This window comes from Chelonoidis abingdonii, chromosome 15 (genome assembly GCF_003597395.2).
Source record: "Chelonoidis abingdonii isolate Lonesome George chromosome 15, CheloAbing_2.0, whole genome shotgun sequence".
NCBI lineage: Eukaryota > Metazoa > Chordata > Testudines > Testudinidae > Chelonoidis > Chelonoidis abingdonii.
The window spans coordinates 36380503-36404990 of record NC_133783.1 but is presented as its reverse complement, the minus strand read 5'-3'; the positions used below and the strand labels follow the sequence as shown (position 1 = coordinate 36404990).

The 24488-nt window shown below is 39.9% G+C and overlaps 1 protein-coding gene across 1 annotated transcript in view; it reads left to right on the top strand.

Moving 5' to 3' along the window:
- The window catches only part of KNDC1 (kinase non-catalytic C-lobe domain containing 1), a 125906-nt gene that overhangs the window by 11965 nt on the left and 89453 nt on the right, over positions 1 to 24488 (top strand). The window contains exons 3-5 of the mRNA XM_032773339.2: positions 2248 to 2306; positions 22700 to 22846; positions 24196 to 24313. Coding sequence (XP_032629230.1) covers positions 2248 to 2306; positions 22700 to 22846; positions 24196 to 24313 — 324 coding nt within the window. The remainder of the gene's footprint in view (positions 1 to 2247; positions 2307 to 22699; positions 22847 to 24195; positions 24314 to 24488) is intronic.

Sequence of the window (24488 nt, the reverse complement as noted above, 5' to 3'; positions counted from 1 at the left end):
TTGGTTTTTTGGTAGGCTTGCCTGAGCTCCTTAATTTTCACACTGCACTGCTGTGGGTCCCTGTTGTAGCCTCTGTCCATCATGCCCTTGGAGATTTTTTTCAAATATTTTGGCATTTCGTCTTTTGTAATGGAGTTCTGATAACATGGATTCGTCTCCCCAAACAATGATCAGATCCAGTAACTCCTGTTCAGTCCATGCTGGAGCTCTTTAGAGATTCTGGGACTACATGGTCATGTGTGCTGATGAGCGCACCACGCTGGCCAAACAGGAAATTAAATTCAAAAGTTCCCGGGGCTTCTTCTGTGTACCTGGCTAGTGCATCTGAGTTGAAAATGCTGTCCAGAGTGGTCACAATGGAGCACTCTGGGATAGCTCCTTGATGCCAATACTGTCTAATTGCGTCCACACTATCCCAAATTTGACCCTTTTATGTCTATTTCAGCACTAATCCCCTCATCGGGGAGGAGTACAGAAATCGATTTTAAGAGCCCTTTAAGTCAACAAAAATGGCTTCATCGTGTGGACAGGTGCAGGGTTAAATCGATCTAACACTGCTAAATTCAGCCTAAACTCGTAGTGTAGACCAGGGCTAAGGGAAATTACCCAACCTTTGGAGCCAAATCCCTCAGGCAAATGGGGCAACACCACCAAACCACCACCATAGTTATACCTCCAATGACTGAGTTGCCAGATAGGCATTAATACAGCATCATGCAGCATCGCTGCTGAAGTAGTCCACTTCCAAGCTGTCGTCCAGGCCCAACTCCTCTAATGAAGAGCTTCTCTCCTCGTCTTTCCATATGGATTTGATTGGAAAGTGGAGTGAGCAGCTATGTTGGCCTGCTGGTTGGAGAGGCCCACAATGGCATCAATCATATTTGTGGTGTGAGTAGGTCAGCAGTCAACTAGGTTGCGTACCTTGGAGATGGAGATTTGGTTCTTCCTCATCTCAGAAGATGGTAGTTAGAGGTGGTGGCTGTGGAGACTTATCTACATGTGCTTGTTTTGTAACTTCTAAAAAGTAATACAAGGCAAACTCCTATAAGCTTTTATTAGCTCGCCCTGGGAAATCTCCCTCCTTTGGTTACTGGCTTGGAGTTTTGATTCAGAGCTTCCAAGACCAGAAGGGACCATTGTGGTCATGTAGTCTGACCTCCTGTATAACAAGAGCCATGGAACTTCCTCAAAATAATTCCTAGAGCACATCTTTTAGAAAATCATCCAATTTTGATTTAAAAATAGTTGGTGTTGGAGAAACCCCACCACAACCCTTGGCAAATTGTTCTAATAGTTGTATCCTCGCTGTCAAAAATGTGCACCTTATTGTCAGTTTGAATTTGTCTAACTTCAGCTTCCAGTCATAGGTTTGTGTCTATACCTTTCTCTGCTATACTGACTGTGTATTAATAAATATTTATTTCTCCATGCAGGGACTTACATGTGTAGTCAAGTTATCTCTTATGTTTCTCTTTGTTAAGATAAATAGATTGGGCTCTTTGAGCCTTTCACTATAAGGCAGTGGTCCCCAAACAGTGGAGTGCTCCCTGCTAGTGGGGCAAAGAGGAATCTTTGGGGGTATGTGGTGGGGCCAGGGTCAGCCCTCATTAGGGGTGGGGAGGGAGCCCCACCCAGCCCCACCCCCAACTGTGCTCTGGCCCTGCGCCCAACCGCAGCTTCTGGCCTCGGTTTCTGGCCCTGGCCCCAGCTCCCGTCTCCACTCCTGGCCACAGCCCTAGCTGCAGCCTCGTTCCCAGCTCCCACCCCCAGCCACAGCCCCGGCCTTCTCCTCCGGCTCTGTTCCTGGCCCCGATTGCAGCCCTGGCCTCAGCTCCTAGCTCCAGCTGTAGCCTTGACCTGAAAACTTTCAGGTTCACAGAAGGAAGGGGATTAAAAATATTAAGTTGGTAGTTTGGTGTCTCAAATGGTGGTTGTTTCTTTCTCTGAATTTAATCTTTGTGTTTCTTAGTGGGGAGAGCGATAGTTTGCTTCTTCAGGATGGTTAGAAATAAGGTACAGAAAGGCACACTACCGTATGTAATCATTAAGGGTCATTTGGTAAGAGTTAATAGTTCCCTTACAGCACTGGAACAATCAGCTCTGTACAGAGTTGTCTTTGTAGCTTGGAGGTGTGAGAACCAACAGGCTTGTCAATTATGTAGATTTCATTTTGTGAATGAAACTGTAAAAACGTGCTATATGCATATATAATTGTCAATTTCTTAATCTGGCATTCTTTTTTTATAGACGATCCAGAAGGTGCCTTTGTCCCACCAGAATTTGATATCACTGGTAACACATTTGAGGCAAGTAACAGATAAAGATATAGATCTTGTTGTTGTTGCTGGTATTTTTACAATACTGAATGCTTATAGTTTTTCTTCAGCATACAGTTTTAATGTATGTATTTAATGCTCATGAACGAGTATGCTGTTTTGGGAATGCAGGCTATGTATGAAATAGAAATTTCTAGTGAAGTAAAATGGTATGTTTATAACAATTTTCTATATAAACAATTCTTCATTAACTGAAAACATGTAAACCCTTTTTTGCAAGAATGGTATATTGGTCTGCTTTAAACCACAGCTGGTCTGAATTGTTTTATGTATCCTTCATTGGTTACATTTGTTTGTTCAGAGACTAGCCATGAATTTTTATACTAAATATAACATTTGGTTGCTATCTTCTTCAATAAAATAATTCATGGTGGGGCAATCAACAATTTTATCTTTGGCTTAATGAAGAAACAAATGGATGTCTGTTGCCTTGCAATCCACAAATGCTCTACATTGTTAAATTAAATTAGTGCTAAATTGTTTATACTAATTCATTAGTCTCCCAAATCAGCCATCCCAGTGCTGTATTCAACAATGTTTGGTTTTGTTCCTTTCTATTGAAATTCTTGGATACACTATTTAATGTTTTTATTGGCTTGTATTCTAGATAATACCTAAATTGGTTTAATGGGAAGCATGTTTTGTTGTCAGTCAAGATATAAGGGAATCTATTTTGTTTCCACATAATCTAATATAAATAATTTTATTTTGATGCTTGCTTATCTTTTGTATCATCTGGTTTATAATTATCTCTTGTTCAGTAAATATATAATATATTTATTTTAAATGTGTCTGGTATAGTACAGTTTTGGAAGCTTTAGGGGCAGGAGTTCCTATTCATCTCTACCCACCACCATGGACACTTGGCAATCATTAAAATTATGTAGGCAATCAGAGCTCAAATGGCTTGACAGTCTCTACTTCCAGTTTTTGGCACACAGTGTGTTAGGAGGGCAGTGATAATGTTCTTTATATTCTGACTTGTTTTAGTTGAGCGACATATACTTGGTGGCTATTCCTTCCAGAGGGGCACTGAAACTTTTAGTTTTCTCCTTTAGATTGATGTCCCTGAAGCTCCTTCAAGTCTGGAGTGATAAATATTTTCTCTACTCCTTATGCCCAGATAGGCCTCCTGCATCTGATCAAGTCTTACTCAACTCTTGCATTCTCATTCCAGCTCTTTGAGATCTACATCCTTTTTCCTTTCCTACACAAGCCTGTCTTCTCTCCATGAGTCCAAAGGCCTTTACCTCTGGTGAGCGTGGTCTTGCGTGCCATCATGTATAAGCCTCTGGCTGGCCAGTAGTTTGGAAGTGAAAGATTTTGAGATTTTCTGGCCCAGAGGTACTCCAGAATGCATTATGGATATTTAACAGGTGCTCCAGGCCTAAAGACCTACCCCAAAAATGTCAAACGTACGTTTTACAAGGACACTGCTCTGGTTCTAGTGGACAGTAGCATTTCTGGAAAAGAAGGTATCAAGTGCACATTATTATAAAAGAGGCTGAGAAATAAACTAATTTCAAGGCACTTATTACTTACAAGTATTGTTTATATTCCTGATCTGGTCTTTTGCTCTCTTTCAATATTTGCCTGCTTTTGTATTAAAAAAATGCAGGTTTACTCAGCACGGTAAAAAAAACAGTTTAGATTCTATATGAACTAATATTGAGACACATTTCTTTTCTCTAAATCAAAAGTTTGACCTACTGTACATTTTCCCAGCTCCCCCTATCCCTCCTCCCCTTCCCTTGTATCACCGTTTGCTAGCATGGTGATTAGTGAATTTTGACCGATAAGAGAGGCACAACAGAAATAGTTGAGTGTTACTGAGAGTTCTTCAATAGATTTGTTTCCATCACCAACTCAGTATAATAGGAGTTTACCTTGGGTTAAAAGTGTTGCTAGTTTCAGCCAAGTTTCAAATGGCTGTTTGTCCATATCACAAAACTACCCTTCAGTCTGGGGCAGTGGATCACTGAAGCACAGCCCCACATTTCTAGCATGTGATCTTGCATTTAGATGCAAGACTTAGATGTCTGCCATGTGTGAACATGGTTTATAATTTTTTAATAGCACAGCTGTTCATTTCACCTATGTGCCAACTAACTGATCTGTGTAATCCAAATCTACATGTGCATTCGGGACTTCTTGATGGTTTTTTTTCTGCCTATAGCAGATTTAACATTTAGCACAAATATTGATAACTCTGTGATCTCTTCCTTTTTAAGAGATGGAAACAAAGTGTAGTCGTTTATATTTTATTTTTTACCCTACCACATTTTGTAACTGTAGTGAAGTCTTGAGAATAAAATCCCCAATAGGGTATGAGGGCACAAGGTGATGGCAGAGGTAGGAAGTGGGTAGGGGGGAGTTCAAGGTCTGTGTGCTGGGTCTGCCAGTGTGGTCTCAGACAATATCCTGACGATGTTGTGGCTTCTACCAGGCTGCTCTCCGTAGACCTTGTTTGGGGCTCTAGCTTTTGTGTCAGCCTGAATGTAGGTGTCTCTCTAAATTTGAAATTCCACCCAGTGACGCTTTGGGATTGAATCCAGACAAGTAAGGGGTTGCGACACCACCTTCCCTGCAACTCTGAGTGTCTTAAATGCTGTGGTGCTGTGGCTCACAGCCCTGACACCTACATCCAGAATACGAGCATGTAAGTCACACCCCAGCTTTCACTGCCTACTTACTTTTTGCAGGGTGATCCCAACACCTCCTCTGTCCTAAATTTTCCCCAAACTGTCTGCTCTATAGTGTTCAGCGAGAGAGCTGAACACAGAGACAGTATGCAGCTTATTAACTTAACTGGCATCGATGAACCCTCCACTTCAGTCAGAGCACTTGGCTTCTGATAAAAATGTAACAAGTTTATTAACAAAAGGATATAGGGTTAAGTGATGCTAAGTATAAGGAATAAGGATAGAAATGACTACAAACAAATAAAATTTAAATATGCTGCTAAGACCAAAACTCAATTTAGCAAGCTAGAGTCTTTTGTTCAAAGAAGTTTTTCTCACCTGTATTCAGTTTTCAGAGATTTTCAACCCCCTTGGTTGAAAGGTTCCACTTTTCTCAGGTATAAAAGAGCTTTGGTCTCTTTTATCTGCCCAATAATGGATGCCAAAATGGCTTTCTGTGCTTGGTTATATCTTCCAAAGTTCAGTGACCTTGCTTCAGGAGGCAGGAAGGTTTTCTGCAACTGTGACTTCCATCCCCTGCCAAGAGTGGCCATCCTCCTCCATTCTAGTCTGCCTTGCATGTAACTGTACCTTTGTTTGTCTCTGCCTGACAACCAGGCTGGTCAGACAAGCAAATACATATTCCTTTGTCTAGGGCAGATTGGGCTTATACATTGCTAGCCAAATGCATTTTAAGAACATAGCTCTAGCACAGAGTTGCAACTCATCATATACATCCTGTACATACACCATGCAATGATTTTGGGGACCAGAGTGTTTCCAATTTGCATATGATACCATATGTGACTCCTTTTAGATACAGATTATAACAAGAGTGAGTTAGTTGTAGTGAGTGTGTCATGCCTGACAAAAGTTGCTGACAGAGTAATGAACCATCAATGAGCCTCTGTCACATTCACCCTCCCACCCCCTCTATAACTACTGAAAGTGTGAAGAAGCTTTGTCTTGTTACTTCCCTGTCCTCTCCAAAGCCACCTCCTTTGACTGCTGTGAAATGTAGGATATTTCTTTCCTCCCAAGCTGCATGTGTGCGTGGCGGGGGCACTGGAAGGAACAGGCAGAAGTTATTTTGTTCAGTCCGTGGAACACTTTTTCTGATAGAAGGTAAAGCAAGGAATTTTTCTGATACTCTACCCCTCTGACAGTTCCTTGTGGGTTCTCTTCCACAGTGGTTAAATGCAGTATGCTTCCTGGTGAGGCTCCTCCAGCAGTAACAGGAAATTCACATGATCCTTGGTAGTTGACTGCTGTCAAGAAATCTTGAATAATATAAGTGAAACTGATCAGTCTTGTTAAATTCATTCTGCTGCTTGGCGAAGAGAAGTATTGTAGTTGTCTGTCTCCATTCTCCACAGTTCAGTTTCCTGTATTTTATTCAGAGTTGTGTCTGCTTCCATCCCTGACAAAAATAACTTGCAACTTTTATTTTGGTTCACTATAATAGCTCTCCAGTGCTGTGGAAGAGGGAGTTAGATTCTGTTCATGCATAAGATTGTTAACAAAGTTCCAGTAACCAACTCTTCTTACTAACATATTCTGTCATTGTTTTTGTATTGGTTTTGCACAAATGTAACTGAAGGCAGAATACAAGGCCAGCAAAATAACAGATTTGTAATAAAGTACATCTTAGTCTTTCAGTTCCCAAATTGAGATTGGACGGCTGTTGACTTTGGATTTTCAAACTGGCCTTTACTGGCCTGGTAGTTTACTGTATATGTCTACATATGAGATTTGGCTGTTAAGGGAGTCATGTTCAAATATTAGGCTGTTCATATTTATCAGTCTGTATCTTTTTCTTTTTGCAGAGAAATGCCATCAAAAGGCAGAAAACTGCATGACCAGATTTTCTTAACCCTTTTTGACAGCCTCTTAATCTGTCGGGAGAGCTCTTTCTGTGCAGTAGTAGTTCTGTTTGTGCAGTGAGGTCTAGAAGAAATTAGTTTCTCTTGGTTATCTGTTGACTGGAAGAGACTGAGCCTTGCTCTGGGTCTGAGAAGCTCTTCTCAAGCTCTGTTTTAATGTGCAACTTCCATCTGTTTGGTGAACCATATGTGAGAGTAACACCTTAGAGCTTGAGTCAATGGACACTTCAGGAAATATGGGTAATGTAGCTGGAGCTTTAACATCAAATTTTCATATAAAAGGACAAATGTATCATATATCTGGGATAAGAGATGTATGGCCGACTCTCTTTTCATATCCAATGACAAAATGTAAGGGTGCAATCCTTGATGCTGGATTTTGGCTACTGGGATCCCTTAATAATGCACTATTTAATACTGTGGCTAGGTCAAATTTGAAACATTCATTTTCCCTAAGAATCAGAAAGTGTGTGTGTGTGTACACATGCACACATACATGTGTGTATGTTCAAAAATATTTATCTTTCTTGAGGGTTTTATTTATAATGTGGAGGAGAATGTGCAGGGTTAGGTGGAAAGGATTTCTTAATTCACTTGCTTAAAATAGAACACTAATCTTAATGTAGGTTGCACAAAGAAACTTGTCAATATTAATCATTTTTCTTTTATCATTTCAGTGGTGTGTCTCCTACACAAAGGAATTCAGGTTTTATTAAATCAAGCTTGAAATAGGCGACTTGTCAACACAGATAAATTTAACTTTTCCCTGTTTCAGGGTTGTCTTTGCACCACATGGACCTTGGTGGGATTTTTTTAATTGATAAATTGATAAATTTGTAGGTGTTTTCTTAATGTTTTTTGTAGATAGCTCTAATTTTAACTTTTCCTTGCATAATAAAAAAATCTAATTCGGGTATGAATTTGAGAGGTAATATAAATATTTTCTGCTCAACAGTTGTATAACTGCTTTCTAGGTCCCATTCTTACTATGTCAATTGGGAACAAATTGTTTGTTAGTTAATTAATTAAGTGATAACAGTTTCACACTGAGTCACCTTGAAAGTAGAGAGGAAGTATTCTGAGTAATTATTGATACATCTAAAGAAGTAGATGTGAAGCTCACAATTTCAGAGTGAGTTTAAAATTTGAATGTAAGAAGCTTCTAAAATGAGTGTTTTTTTCTAATTTTTCCTGTCTGGTCTTTCAGGAATCCAGATGTTTTATTGTAATGCTATTCCCAGCAGTTTCTTAATTACTCCTTGGATTACTCTTTCAAATCCTTAGCAGGGAAATCAATTGGGACCTTATTCATCAAAATTTGAGGTGTATACATAATTTTTGCTGGCTAGAAGGGTACTGTCAGAATGATGGCATAGGTAGCTTTTTCTACGCTTTGGCCCCAAATGTGCAAATACATGAGTGAGTAACTTTACATAGCTCAGTAGTGCCATTAAATCAGTGCATCTAGTTAGTAGCATATGTAAAATTATTCAAGCTTAAGTATTTGCAGGCTGAGGACCTTTCTTGTGTGTGTATACCCTTCACAAGAGGGTTTTTAAGTGAAGTGAATGCTTTGGAAAGTGACTAGTAGCAGTGCCCTGAGCCTGCGGGGACCTATGCACAAATTTTGACCTGTAACAGTTGAGGTTTTTTCAGTCCTCTGTCTCTCCTAAGCAAAAACTGTCAAGCACACTGAATTGTGTGGTGGCTTTTTTGTGCGCTAATGGCAACTGTAGAATGGCATCAAACTAATATTCATTTTGACTTGAGGCAGGATTAGAACTCTAGTTACTGGAGATGAAAGGCTGGCAGATTTACCGTAAACTAAGCTAAAGCTGTTTAGTGGCTATGTCCCTCCAGTAAACTGTTTTGAATAGTTTGAAAGAATACTATTTTGGTAAGTAGTAAGACATGTCAGTCTCCCAATAAATGACAAAAGTGAACTGACTTTTATGTGTTTGACCTTTCAGCCAGCTGTCAATATGGCTTCCATTTTTATGGGTGCAGTTCTGAGCCCACAATAGCTGTTTTACTAATTCACTACTGTCACTATATTAGTAGTTAGTCTGTGGCTTTCAGGCCCAAACTATGAAGAAGTCTCTGTGGTATGTCGCGTTATAATTTTTGGTGACATTTTAGTGTACCACAGCTTTTAGTCTTTAGGACTTTGCCCATCAGTGAGATCAGCTACCATTGAGTGAGGCAGAGTTGATTCAGCACGTTAGAGGAAAAACACACTATGCTCTGTAATGGAGGTTTACTTTTGTTCTTGGTTTTATTTCCATAATGTAAAGTAAATCATTAGAACTGAAGATACATAGTGGCTCTTTATGCCTGGAAAGCATAAGTCCAGGGTTTCTCAAACAGAGATCACCGCTTGTGTAGGGAAAGCCCCTGGCAGGCCGGGCTGGTATGTTTACTTGCCCCGTCCGCAGGTCCGGCCGATCACGGATTGCTGCTCCGGGCCAATGGGAGCTGCTGGAAACGGTGTGAGCTGAGGGACTTACTGGGAGGAACAGGTCAGAGAGATGGGGGACCCAGTGGTGACAGTTCCAACATCCTTGGTCTGTCCTGATCCCCTTTCCTCCCTCTCCCCCCACTCCATGTTCTGCTATGTGGGGTGCTCCCTGTGAAACTTCAGTCCATACTGCAGATATCTAAGCTATAAAGAGGTCCCTCTTGAAATATTTATTGCCTTTCTCCCTCATTGGTTCTGCTGCTAAGAGGTCCTTTGTATCCCATTTGCCCCTGAGAGAATGTGGCAGTCTGTGTGATTATTGTAGGGACTTAGTGGGTTAATGATGGGCACCCACAGTTATTAATGTTTGCAACGCTTTTTTTCTTTTAAAATCCTATTGCTATTGTTCATGCGTGACTCCTAATGTTAATGGTGGAAGTTCTGCCTCACTGAACAGAATAGCATTTTGAAATGTGACAACCATAATTTTGTATAACTGAGTCTGCTTAAAATGAAAGTGTGTGTAGACTAGCCTGGATCTTATAAATCAAGACAGAAATGTCTGGCACTTTATTGTGCTCCAGATGGAAAATCTGAATAAGGTGTCTTGGAAAAGAGTTGGCACTTTGAAACATCTTAGTTTTCAATTGTAGATACCACTTTCTGTCCTTCCATATCAGTCTACCCACTGCATCCAATCTTGTTCTTCTTCCCCTGCCCAGGGTTGCCAACCTAGTCATATTTAAAAACTAGACACTCCAACAGTGCTGCCTCTTCCCCTCTTTTCCCCCGTCACTGGCTGCTAATCCCTCTCTCCCTCCTCCCCCTGCCCCAGTCAGGAGGGTCTCATCCGTGGAGCCAGCCAGGGCTTTGAGCCGCAGCTGCCTGACACAGGTAGGTGGTGGCCCTGGCTGAGTAGGGGCTGGTGGAAGTGATGATCCGGTGCCTCCACCACCTGCAGTAACCGGACTTTGGGTGTCTGATCAGTACATCTGATAGACAGAGTCAGGTCCCCATCTCAACTAGACTTTTCAATTGAAAACCGGGCACCTGGCCACCCTGCCCTTGCCTCCAGACTTATTTAGATTTTTTTGTTATACTCCTGGCTTTCAGATAAAGTTATTGAAATTAGAGAAATCTTTAAAAATAGACTGCTTTGTAAATGCATAGGACAGTAGAAGGATTAATAGTGAAAAGTGTCAGAACCTTTTATAAGGCCTTAAAACCAAAGGAGCTTGACTCATCAGCTATGATATTGAGTGAATAAGCAGGGACTACTTAGTTTAGGGGCAATTGAAACGCGACAGTATTATGAGCCTAGAGATCATGGTATGCACTATGTAATTCACAAATATATACCCTATGTGTTCTATAACTTGTCAGTTAAACTAGGTTGTCTCATTTCTCTTTGTTTTGTTCCAGCTCTGTTTTTAGACTTTAATGACTGCAAAGAGTTACTAATGTTGTGCAATGCAAATTGATTGCTTGACATTTCACAAAAGAACAAGTTAAGACTTGCAAGCTTTCATTTAGATGTTAGGCCAATAAAAAAGTCAATCTGAGTAGTGAAATAAATTGCCTGTAAATTTCAACCACTAGTGGATTATTTGATTAATCCTGGGCTGTAATTCCATATTTCCCCCCTGCAGAAATGTTTTTTGAGTAAATAGCTTTCAAATAGTTTTTGGACACTTCAGCTTTTTGCAAACAAATTAAATCTGAATGATTACCAGAGTACATTTTAAAAAAAAACACAACCCTGAATATAGGTATACAATTATCCTACAGTTTGTTTCAACAATTCAATAACTAGAAAGTAGTTTGAGTATTCTACTGTTTAGGATTTTTATTTGCAGACTAATTTTGTATCACATCTAAGGTGCAAAATATATGGTTTTTTATTCATAATACTATATTTCAAAGTAATTATATTTTGCTTATGCAGGAAGCCTTTTGTTCTCTCTGTTATGAAACAAGACTTAAAAATAATGAGACTATTACATTATGTATGATGCTGAGGGACTCTGTATTTCTTCTCTTCTAAATTCGTTGTAGGTGGCCGTATTTCTAAGTTCCTTTTCTTGTAGAATTTGTTGCGGTTCTAAGGAAAGTATGTATGCAGGGGGGAGCAGGGCAGTGGAGACAACTGGTGGAGCAATGACCAGGACCTGCTAGAAGTGTCTGGATAAGGCAGGCCAACTGGAGAAACAGACCGTCTGCCCGATAGATGTGTAGATGAACATAAGAATGGCCATACTGGGTCAGACCAAAGGTCAATCAAGCCTAGTATCCTGTCCTCTGACAGTGTCCAATGGCAGGTGCCCCAAAGGGAATGAACAGACAGGTTATCATCAAGTGATCCATGCTCTGGCAAACAGAGGCTAGGGACACCATTCCTGCACATCTTGGCTAATAGCCATTGATGGACCTATCTTATTTATTTATAATTGGAGATATACCAATCTCCTAGAGCTGGAAGGGACCTTGAAAGGTCATTGAGTCCAGCCCCCTGTCTTCACTAGCAGGACCAATTTTTGCCCCAGATCCCTAAGTGGCCCCCTCAAGGACTGAAGTCACAGCCCTGGTGTCATAAACAGATAGTAGAAGTTAATAGAACAGAAGTACTTTATATCTCTTTTGACTGTAAAGGGTTAACAAGTTCAGTGAGCCTGGCCGTCACCTGACGGAGGGAGACCAATCGGACAGGTACTTTTTCTAATCTTGAGGGGGGAAGTTTTTGTGTTGTGTTGTTAGTTTTTGTTGTTGTTGACTCTGGGGGGGCTTCAGATGGTACCAGACGTGCATACCAGGTTTCTCTCATTTTCTCCGCTACAGGCTCCTATAATTCAGAATAGTTTAGTACTAGGCAGATTTAAGGTGGTTCAGGCTTTATGTTTGTTTCTTTATTGCAAATGGTTATTCGCTGGAAGGAGTTCAAATTCTGTATCTTTGCTGAAAGGTTTTATTGTTGTACTTGTATACTTAGGCTGGGAGGGTTCTCCAGTGTCTTAGCTGAAGACCCTGTACTATTCCATTTTAAATTTACAAAGATTAATTTTGTACTGTTTTTTCTCTCTTTAATTAAATTTCTTGTTTAGAACCTATTGTTTTTTATTCTGGTTGAGGACCCAGGGGGACGTTCTGGGATTCACCAGGGAATGGTCGGGGAGAATAGGAGGAAGGGGAGAGGATGAGACTTATTTATTCTTGGTTAGAATTCTGTCTCTCAGGGAGAGTTCTGGAGGGGGAGAGAGGAGAGGGAGAGTGCATTTTCCTCTCTGTTTTGTGATTCAAGGAGTCTGAATCACTGTAATCTTCCAGGTTAACTCAGCGGAGCGGGAAGCCTGGGAGAGGCAACGGTGCGGGAAAGGGTTTACTTTCCTTGTGTTAAGATCCAGAGGGTCTGGGTCTTGGGGGTCCCCGGGCAAGATTGTGGGGGAACCAGAGTGTATCAGGCACTGGAATTCCTGGCTGGTGGCAGCGCTACAGGTTCTAAGCTGGTAATTAAGCTTAGAGGAATTCATGCTGGTACCCCATCTTTTGGATGCTAAGGTTCAGAGTGGGGAATTATACCATGACACCTGGGTTTAGCAGGCCAATGCTCAAACCACTGTGCTATCGCTCCCCCCATTCATCTTCCGTGAATCTGTCTAGAACCCTTTTGAACCCCGTTATAGTATTGGCCTTCACAACACCCTCTGGCAAGGAGTTCCAGAGCTTGACAGTGTGTTACATGAAAAAATACTTTCTTGTGTTTGTTTTAAACCTACTACCTATTAATTTCATTTGGTGGCCCCTTGTTCTTGTATTATGAGGAGGAGTAAATAACACTTACTTATTTACTTTCTCTATGCCACTCATAGATGTCTATCATATCCCCCCTTAGATGCCTCTTTTCCAAGCTGAAAAGTCCCAGTCTTATTAATTGTTTTTCTTGAGTGGTAACAGCTAATTTAGACCCAATCATTGTAAATTCGACCTAAACTCGTAGTGTAGATCAGGGCTAAGTTCCTTTCCTTGTAGAATTTGTTGTGCTTCTAAGGGAAGTATGTGTGCAGGGAGGGGCAAGGTGGTCTTTTGTTCTTCACAGCTGGGATGGAAACCATGTTCATCTATTGGGCATTTTTAATGCTGTCTTGTATCCTTCCTTCTCCCTTATTCCACCCTATTTATTTATTTCTATTTCAGTAGAGCCTAAAGCCCCAATTGCGATTGGGGGCCCTATTGTATTAGATGCCATACAAACACATAGTAAAAGATGGTCCTTGCCTCAAAGAACTTATCTCCAAACTTCAGACAAGTTGCAACAAGTGAGTCTGACATGCAAAAGGGTCAATAGGTCTCTTTCAGCTCTAGGTTTCATGAATCCAATGTTACAGAAATTTTCTTTTTGAGGCTGGGATTTTTCTCACCTTCCTAGAAGCGCTGAAGTGTCTGAATGAGTGACTGTTAATCTGTTTTCAGGACCAAGAGTCATTGTTCAAAGCTGAAGCAGTGACCGAAGTGTGGTATGCCTAATTGCCATTCCATAGTGCCATTCCAACTGTACCATGTTGCCACCACTGGCTGGACACAATTTAATACAGGGTTTTGAGACTTCCAGTGAAACTTGCAAAGCAACTCCTACTGCAGGCAGTTTATGTTGAGGTTTTTGTTAAAATAATGCATGCATGATGACTCGTAGATTAAGATTTCTCAGTGTCCTGTGATAAAAGATATGTGATCAATGCTTTACATACCTGTGGTGATGTGAATCTGATGTCACTTACTTGCATTCACAAATATTTTTTCATGAACAGCTTCAAAAAGCTGTTGAATGGTCATTTTCAAGAGATGTGTCAGAGAAGAGCTGAAACTCCATGGATCAACTGGAATTTGATTTAATTTGATTAAAAGTTTGCCGGACATCTCATTAAACTCTAAAAGTCCACACTAACTCTTTTAATCTTCTAGAGCTACACCATTGGTAATATGTAGCGTGCTTAGTCCATATAAGTCCATATTGCCAAATGACATTTTGCACACCTATTGTATTTTTGTTTGTTAATTCAACCTCAAATGTAATCTCTCTCTAAGACAATAGGCAGTCTTTCACCATGTGTAACTGAACAGGGTTATGTTATGTTCTGAAAAGAAAACTGAGTGCACAGATTTTTAGTTATCGTATGCTGTTACGGTACTCCTCGTTTCATGTCATCTTAAGCAGGTAGTGAGTTTGCTAAATGCTAATGTCCATACTCATTCTGGTTAGAAGTTAGTGACATACTCTTTTATATCTATTTTAATCTCGGAACCAAATAGCTAGTCTTCAGAAAAGAAATGTACCATATTCATATCGTATAATAATTGTTTATGTTCATAAATCAGTCTCTGCATTTACCTATAAAACTTTTGTTAAGAAAAATCTTCAGTGAAAGTTCTTAAAGCCAGTAAACTCCCAAAGTATAAACGAGGGGCCTAAATTTGCCCCAAAAGCACCAAATCTTCTGTCCATATCCTTTATGAGAGTGGTTCTTATAAACTTGGGGAAAACTCCATCAAGTGGATGGTTGTAAAAATGCATTCTATTACCATTTTACCCCAGATCTATTTCCAAAAAGAAGTGGTACACTTAATATGTGTGAGTGACAGTCTGCCATATGTACTCTGACAAAGTAAACACTAGGTTTTAGATCCTTCCTGTGCAAACCAAGTAGGATCTTTAAAGATATTTTATAAATACAAATGGAACATACCAACATTTGCTAATATCTCAAACTTATGGAAAAACTTTACAATGGAATTCTGTGAAAGGGGGTGTGATACACAATACATGCAATTCATTTATACTAAATACCAAATACAGAGTAGTCTAGTATTAAGGCTTTATTGACAGTTTTGCATTTGGAAAAACGGATGCCTTGTTGAGGACTCGACAACCCCTTACTCTTCAGTTAAAGTGTCAGAGTTCACAATAAACATCTGAAGTCCCCAGTAAGGCCTTCACCAAAATCAGGGAAAACTAGACTTGATGCTTCTAAGGTGAAACATGACATTGTTTATAAAGAATGAAGGAGGGTGGGAGGACAGTTCTAACTGGTAGATTTTTAAATCCTTTGCAGATCACCTCTTAAACCTGCAGCTTAGTGCTTGACTGACGATTGCTTACCCCAACTTTTGGCCCAGGGTAACTTATTTCTGGGGGCAGAGGGGAAAGGGTGGTCTCGCATTTGTGGGTCGACACTTTTGTGGATGGTTGTTCTTAAACCAACTTTAATCCTGGAGTATGGGCAGAGTACAGGTGGTATGGCTGAAGATGCAAGATAAATGCAGTTTCATTTGCCTCTGCAACTTAATTCCTGGATGATAATGCTTCCACATATGTGATACAATACATGTTTTCACTTCCCCTGAGATTTTCTTATGAAGGTCCTTTGTATATTAAGCATTTGTCAGATACAGCTGCCTACTCCTTGTTCGGTGTTCGAATTCTATGAATGCGGACACATAGACACAGCAGTATGGGTTAAAAGCAGTGGCTGCAACTTCTTCATTTAACTAACCATTAACTTAATTTACAGTCACAGTACCCCAGGGCATAACTACTTAGCTGGACACTTCCAGTGTAGATTTCAAGCAGAGGGATCAAGATACCCAAATATGGAGAAAGGTCTTATTTCCTCCTTGATGCATTTCTTTATCATCAAGTATCAGAGGGGTAGCCGTGTTAGTCTGGATCTGTAAAAGCAGCAGAGAATCCTGTGGCACCTTATAGACTGACAGACATTTTGGAGCGTGAGCTTTCATGGGTGAATACCCACTTCGTCAGACGCAGGTAGTGGAAATTTATGGATTTCCACTCCGTACGGCTAAATGCAGTGCCTTGCATGCTGTCAAGTATCAAAGGGGTAGCCGTGTTAGTCTGGATCTGTAAAAGCAGCAGAGAATCCTGTGGCACCTTATAGACTAACAGACGTTTACAGCCCCCAGCTAAAATCCCTCCAACGCATCTACAACCCATCCTGGACAATGATCCCACACTTTCACAGGTCTTGGGTGGCAGGCCAATCCTTGCCCACGGACAACCTGACAACCTGAAACGTATTCTCACCAGCAACTGCACACTGTACCATAGTAACTCTACCTCAGGAACCAATCCATGCAACAAACCTCGATGCCAACTCTGCCCACATATCTACACCAGCGACACCATCACAGGACCTAACCAGATCAGCCATACCATCACTGGTTCATTCACCTGCACGTCCACCAATGTAATATACGCCATCATATGCCAGCAATGCCCCTCTGCTATGTACATCGGCCAAACTGGACAGTCACTACGGAAAAGGATAAATGGACACAAATCAGATATCAGGAATGGCAATATACAAAAACCTGTAGGAGAGCACTTCAACCTCCCTGGCCACACTATAGCAGACCTTAAGGTGGCCATCCTGCAGCAAAAAAACTTCAGGACCAGACTTCAAAGAGAAACTGCTGAGCTTCAGTTCATCTGCAAATTTGACACCATCAGCTCTGGACTAAACAAAGACTGTGAATGGCTTGCCAATTACAGAACCAGTTTCTCCTCCCTTGGTTTTCACACCTCTACTGCTAGAACAGGGCCTCATCCTCCCTGACTGAACTAACCTCGTTATCTCTAGCTTGCTTGCTAGCATATATATACCTACCCCTGGAAATTTCCACTACCTGCGTCTGACGAAGTGGGTATTCACCCACGAAAGCTCACGCTCCAAAATGTCTGTTAGTCTATAAGGTGCCACAGGATTCTCTGCTTCTTTATCATCGTTACCTCTGGATAGCTAAAGTGTCTGTATCTGGTGTGAGATAGGAATTTTAAGATGAGAAGAGCCTCAAACTGCACAAGACAGAGTGGCACCCACACTGTTCTAAATTAATGCCCAAACAAACACCTTTGAAAAATCCCTACATGGAGTGAAAGGCCCCAGATTGACTTATGTTAGGCTGCAATTGGCACAGGAAACTCACCACAATTTGCAACAATTAAAACTGATGTTTTGAAAACCAGACTCCTGGGGGTGATGGGGAGCAGCACAGCTGTGCCAATTATAATATGTGGAGGGGAAATCCCTTCCTGACCCCCTGAAAGGGCGATTAGCCCAGCCCTGCCACTAGAGGACATGCAGCACACCTTTGTAAAGGGAGGAAGAGGGAAAATTGTCTAAAGGGATGGAGCCAAAAGGATGCCAAATACTGGCAATCCACATCTAGAAGGTGCCCATTATGCACTTTAAACGAGAAGCCAATGGGTCTCCTCTGTGAATCCCGCAATGATGAGTTGGTGGAGGTGAGGCTGATGGCCTACCCCTACACCCACCTTGTGCTCCCCCGTCTTTCCCATCCCCGTCAGACACAGGAGAGGCTTCAGGTGGGAAAAAAGCCACAAGAATATCTTCATTTTGTACCTACTACAGTAACTCCTCACTTAAAGTCATCCCAGTTAACGTTGCTTTGTTGTTACGTTGCTGATCAATTAGGGGACATGCTCATTTAAAGTTGCACAATGCTCTCTTATTACGTTGTTTGGCAGCCGCCTTCTTTGTCCACTGCTTGCAGGAAGACCAGCCGTTGGAGCTAGCAGGTGGGGGCTTGGAAACAGGGTGGACTGGCAGCCCCCCTATCAGCTCCGCTCCCCTAAGTTCCCTGTGCAGCAGCTGCCCAGCAGGCTACCACTTGCCAGCAGTTCAGCTCCCACTGCCATGTGCTGCTCCTGCTCTCTGCCTTAAAGCTGCTCCCAAGAGCCTCCTGCTTCCTGTGCAGGGGAGGGGGGAAGACAGGGGCTAATATCAGGTTGTTCCCCTCTCCCCTACTCCTGCCCTCCGCTTACCCTTTCTCCATATAGAACAGGGTGGGGACATGACAGGGCTCAGGATGGAGAGAGTTGCTGGCCACAGCTGCTGTCTCAACTTCCTGATCTTTTAAAGGCAATGTACTTAGAGTGGTGTCAGCGTACTTAAAGGGGCAATGTGCCTCTCTCTCTCTCTCTCTTCCACACACAGGGTGTGTGTCTCTGTCTCTGTCAGCCATGCTGTCTCCCCTTCCTCCATTCGTGCTGCCTTGTAGAGTGTGAGGCTATATTAACAACATGTTAACCCTTGAGGGCTCAGCCAAATGCTAGTTCATCATTTAGCAGTAAGGCATTCCCCGAGAAATATCCTACCCTCTTCCACCTTCAAACTTTACCACCTCAACCAAGCTTCACAATCATCATTGCTGTGTACAGTATTAAATTGTTTAAAACTTATTGTGTGTGTGTGTGTGTATAGATATATAAAAATATATAGTTTTTTTGTCTGTTGAAAAAAATTTCCTTGGAATCTAACCCCCCGCCTATTTACATTAATTCTTATGGGGAAATTGGATTTACTTAAAAGTCGCATTTTTCAGGAACATAACTACAACGTTAAGTGAGGAGTTACTGTACAGCAAACTTGAAAGGAAACACTGTAGTTGAAAAGTAATGTCCTTGACCAGTTTTTTTTAGTGTTCAGTTTACTACTGAAAATATTTCCTTTATTAAAGGCAAATCTTCTACTCAGTCGACCTCTTCCTCATTCTTGATCCTGAAGTGGAATCTTGTGGGTATGTCAGTCTGCTTCTATGGATACCGTTATGGTATAACACTTGTGGTTTGTTTGGTTTTTTTTATTTGAATGTAACCTGGGCATTCATTTCTTTACAGAAGACATGCATGAACACACTCACCCAAGGACTTTATGTTCTAAATTAGACAGACTATCTAGTGCATTGTGTATTTAAATTTCTTTAATAGGAAATGATCTAGACTCCTCTCTGTGGCCTATTAACTTGGTTGCTGTGCTGAAAGGCACTGTAGTTTAAATGTGGTGGGAGAGAGTTCTCGGAGCTTTCTGAGAGGGCTTTGCTTATGTGTTTATTGGGCTGAACAACTAATCCAAAGAAGCAAACCTTTCTGGCAGTGTGGGTTGAAGACTTAGAGTAAATAAATTGTCCTTCCATAGCTGTAGCTCTGAAATAAGTTTGATTTTTTTTAAAGAACATACTGAGTGCTACAGATTCAGGTAACTTTTAGAATATTGTTACTATTGTATCTTATTCATTATTTACAGGATGAGTAAGTAAGTGTCCAAGTTATTTCCACAAGTGCTCTCCATATGAAGCTTTCCCCAAACCATTGCTGCATTACTGAGCCTTAAAACTTATATAAATTGTTAGAACCATATTAAATGAATTCCATTCCAGGATCTCTTGAAATGTGTTGAGTAAAATATGTTGTGTTAAAATTGACTTTCACTAGGTAGAGGAACTAAAAATGCCATTTTGGGGTGGGTTTGTTTGTTTGTTTGTTTGTTTTTTAAATCTTTCTTCATAGAATTTTTTCATTGGTTGTCCCAGTTGCTAGTGCTTCCTGAATGATAGGGCTTCCTGCCCCACACACATTAGTATCAGTTTCTCTAATATTCTGACACACTCACTTTAGAGTGAGAGTAACTTGCTTTTATTGAGATTCCGTAATTACACAATTAAATACATTGTCAGAGTCCATTGAATGTAAATACGCGTATGTTAAAGACTTTCCAAATTTTAGAGCATAACTAAGCTGTTCTTGTAAAACTGCTAATTTTGAGGAAGGCCATACTGAGACATGCTTTATGAAACACAATGGTGCATTGTGTTACCAATTATTTGGTATTCATGCATACAGAAATGTACAGAATAACTTTTTTATACTTGTGATTATTTACTGGGTATTAATCTGCCATTGTATATTGAATGTTCAGCATATCCAAAAAGCCCAATCTATTGCCATGTTTCAAACATAACAATATAAAAAGGTGAAGGATTTACTTCAGTATTTTCTTGTTCCTTTTTGGTGGTGTTTGTTCAGTTTCAGGTGTTCTGTTTTCCAAAGAGAAACATAAAATCATTTTTACTTTCAGAAATGAAATATCCAACCTCAAAGTAAAGGAATAAGTTTTACAGCTTGATATATCTTATGCTGTTCACTGGTTTGTAATTCAGTCTACAAAACTGGCTATAAAACCAAATTCTAGGCTTGCAGAAAAAATACTTCCTTCAGTGGAAAAAGTACTTTCTTCAGAATACTGTTGTTCCTTGTTTCTTTTACAGCTATTTTGACTTCTAAGAATGCTACTAAGAGCCTGATCCTGTAAACATTTACTAAAGGACATAGCACTTATACTGGGGGTAGTCCTATTAATGTTAGCAGGGGATTCATCCCCATGTTTGGAAGTGGAGTAGTGGTATGGCTGGAAGACTAGTGAGAGTTCAGAAATGATTGCTCCCATCATAGACTCATAGACTTTAAGGTCAGAAGGGACCAATATGATCATCCAGTCTGACCTCCTTCACAAAGCAGGCCACAGAATCCTACCCATCCCCTTCTATAACAAACCCCTAACCTATGTCTGAGTTAGTGAAGTCTTCAAATTGTGGTTTGAAGACCTCAAGCTGCAGAGAATCCACCAGCAAGTGACCCATGCCCCACGCTGCAGAGGAAGGCCAAAAACCTCCAGGGCCTCTGCCAATCTGCCCCGGAGGAAAATTCCTTCCCGACTCCAAATCTTGCTATTCATGTTTTAGGCACCCAGACTTCTTGTTTGCGTAGCTTTTTACCAGAGTTGTCAGTGTTTCCCATCTTATCACAGGCATTCTACCAGACTATCAGTGGTCCTTAGTACACATTGTGCTTTTTCTTGGTTACCTAGCACTAACTTTAGTCTGTGCCAACTTTAGTTAAGTGGCAGAAGGAGAGTAAATAGAGCCAGTTCTTTGTGTTTAGCTGCAGTTTCTCCCTCCATTCAAAACTGTAAATATTTTCTAATATTCTTATGTCTGAGATGTTCAAAGCATTGTTTTAGGCTGACGTTATTCTCATCCACTTAATAGTGCAGTGGTGGATTCAGGGGGGAAAAGGTGTGATGTTTCTAGGTGTAATGGAAAAGATAGCTAATTGAGACAATCTTCTGCAAAACAGTGGAGTAAATTCTAAGGAATGTTCAGTTCTCTTAGATCATATGCAATTCACTGACCTAACTTTTGTCACAACTATAATGTTTGCTTACAAAAAGGGATGGTACCTCTCAGTTAAGCAAACAGATCAAGCCCCGTCCATACAAGTCTGCAGCCCTTATGCACAGTCAGGCAAGTAGTCCTCTGGTTTGTACTTTCATGAGTTTGGCTGGAGGAGCCAGGCCTGTTCTAGCTGAACTACCTTGGCTCAGGTTTGACTCTGCCTTCTGTTAGAGTAGCTCCTTCCTCCCTTGCCTAAAATGAAGGCAATTCTGCCATTTAGGAAGATCAGAAAAATGACTTGGCCTAGAGGACTGGCTGAATTATAAAACATGGTTAACTTGGTCAAAATAAGGCAGTTAAGCTACAGACTAGGAGCTTGTTCTCACTGAATAGTGTACAATTTGGTCATGCTTTTTAACCCATGAGGGCAATATTCAGCACCAGCAAATGCCTGTCTACATAACTTCCTCCTCCAAAGCTATACTCACGGTCAATTGTGTACTTGGTTAGAAATGTTACTATATTAGAATAGTGTGCTCTAAACAGAATTTGAAAATATAGTACAGTCTAAACCAAATCTGAAAGTGCTGGCTTACTGTTTCTGGTTCTTTTCTTTTTTTCTTTTTCTTTTAACTAGAAAAGTTAAAAGGTTTCTATTTTCTGGATTATATGACAAATTCAGTACTTTCAAGTCAGATTTTCAAAAGTACTCAGCATTGGCCTAGCCCTACTGTTACTGAAATCAGTGGGATTTTGCCATTCACTGAAGTAGGAGCAGAGTTAGGCCAGCACTGAGCACTTTTCAAAATCCTACTCTAAAATTCTCATGAGACCATAAAATGAGGATATCACATTCCTGGTGTATGGCTTGTGTCCATTTATCTGAGGTGAATTACACCTTTTACCACATTACCAAGGCCTGTGTCAGAAATCAACTTGGGCACCATAAAATCTTCCCATAGTCTTCTGTTTTGTTAGGTTTCATACACACAGGAGGGTACAAAGCTTTTGTATACAAAATGTATCTGATCTAAACTTGACTCTTAACCATGAAAGATCATAAAAGAAAAGCTTATAACCATGCAACTTGATATTTCTTTTTTATTTATGTTATAAACATGTTCTTCCATAATATTGCTAAAATAATAGTTCAACTTTTGGACACTATAAAAATAACACTAGAATATGTTTTTCACTTTCAGCTTCTGCTAGGATAGAAGTTATCCACATAAAATGAGTAGGGATTTTCTTAATGGTTAATTGATAAGATATTGTATAACGTTTATTTTGAACTTCATGCAGGCACATATCTATTCTTTGGGTGCAACACTGAAAGCAACAATTGAGTATGTGACAGAGCCTGAGATGGAGTCAGAGTTTGGGCAGGATCTGCAGACTCTGCTGGAACAAATGCAAGAAGAGAATCCTGACGATAGGCCAGATATTGAGGTAAAGAATCCAGCTATGATTTTTTAATTTTTTTAGTAAGCTAACATTTATCTTACATGTGTATAAGACATAGAAGATTATTTTTTTTTAATTTCATATGTCCAGGTTGTATAATTGACCTGAAATGTCTTCTGAGTTAGAAAAAATCTTTCATTTCCTTCATCTCCAAAGTCTGAGTAATAAATGTAGTGAAGAGAGGAGAAATTACTTTATGGTAATTGTAGTTCCCAGAAGGTTGTACATGGAAGAAGTGGATCCAAAGTCTCCCATATGCACTATCGCTTGAGACATATGATTAGTTTATTGGGACATCTACTTTTGCAAATGTTAGAAATAAGTAAGAAAAGAGGGATTATACTACAGAGGAACCCATATTGTGGCTCTCAAATGTTACTTTGAGTGTATACAACAGGGGGATGAGAGAATCAAGCTTAGGGTCATTCTACTTCTGGACATTTCTGGAGCATTCTTTACTAAAGTACTAAATAAATAAATAAACCGGTGTTTGATTACTGATGATTTTTTCTGTAATTGTACAGCTGTTTTGGCAAACTGTCTCTGATTAGATGCCTTTTTAACATTCTAAATGTTTGTTTTACCATATCTGTTCTTATTTTATCTGTTTCTAATTGTTTACCAAAGCAATTCATGGATGTGGCTCTCAACCTTTCCAGACACCTGTACCCTTTCAGGAGTCCGATTTGTCTTGGGTACCCCAAGTTTCACCTCACTTAAAAACAGCTTGCTTACAAAATCGGACATAAAAATACAAAAGTGTCACAGCACACTATTACTGAAAAATTGCTTACTTTCTCATTTATACCATATAATTATAAAATAAATAAATTGGAATATAAATATTGTACTTACATTTATAGTATATAGAGCAGTATAAACAAGTTGTCTGTATGTAATTTGAGTTTGTACTGACTTTTTTCTAGTGCTTTTAATGTATGCTGTTGTAAAACACAGGCCACAATTTAGAGCCATTACAAAATAGTATACTTATTTTTATTTTGAACACACAGAGTAAATTATTTATAGAAATTAAATTTTAAAATAGTTATCTTTACCAGTCATTCCTAATATTTCCTATGTCTAAAACTGTGATATGTAACTTGAAATGTGACTTCAAGTATTCTATAGTAGCCCATGCTAGAAATAAATTATAGTTAACAAAGTAATATACATACAAGATATTGCAAAATGTAGGTCCTATATAGTCCTATATACTATCTTGTTAACAAATTCCAATGTGTTATGTATAACATGATCATTTTAAGCCAAAAACTTGGAGAATTTACTTACCTTAAATAACCAGTAAATGTTTTAACTTTAATTGTCTATAGAGTATCATCTCATTATGTGAAGAAAAATTGAAGTTTGCTTCCTCAAGTAATATTTGTCAAAATCTATCTGCTGTTGGAAGAAGGGTGCTTTCAATAGAATCATTTGGTACTTTTCAAGGTAAACTTAATGTATTTCAGATTAAAATAACATATTTCAGACAGTCCTAACATGTGAATAGTGAAATCAAAGAACATGATCTGCAAGTCTTATATTCTGTCGCTGTACTCATTTTCTTTTGTTTAAAAAGAAAATATAACCTATTAATAACACTTGGATCAAAATATATGTGGAT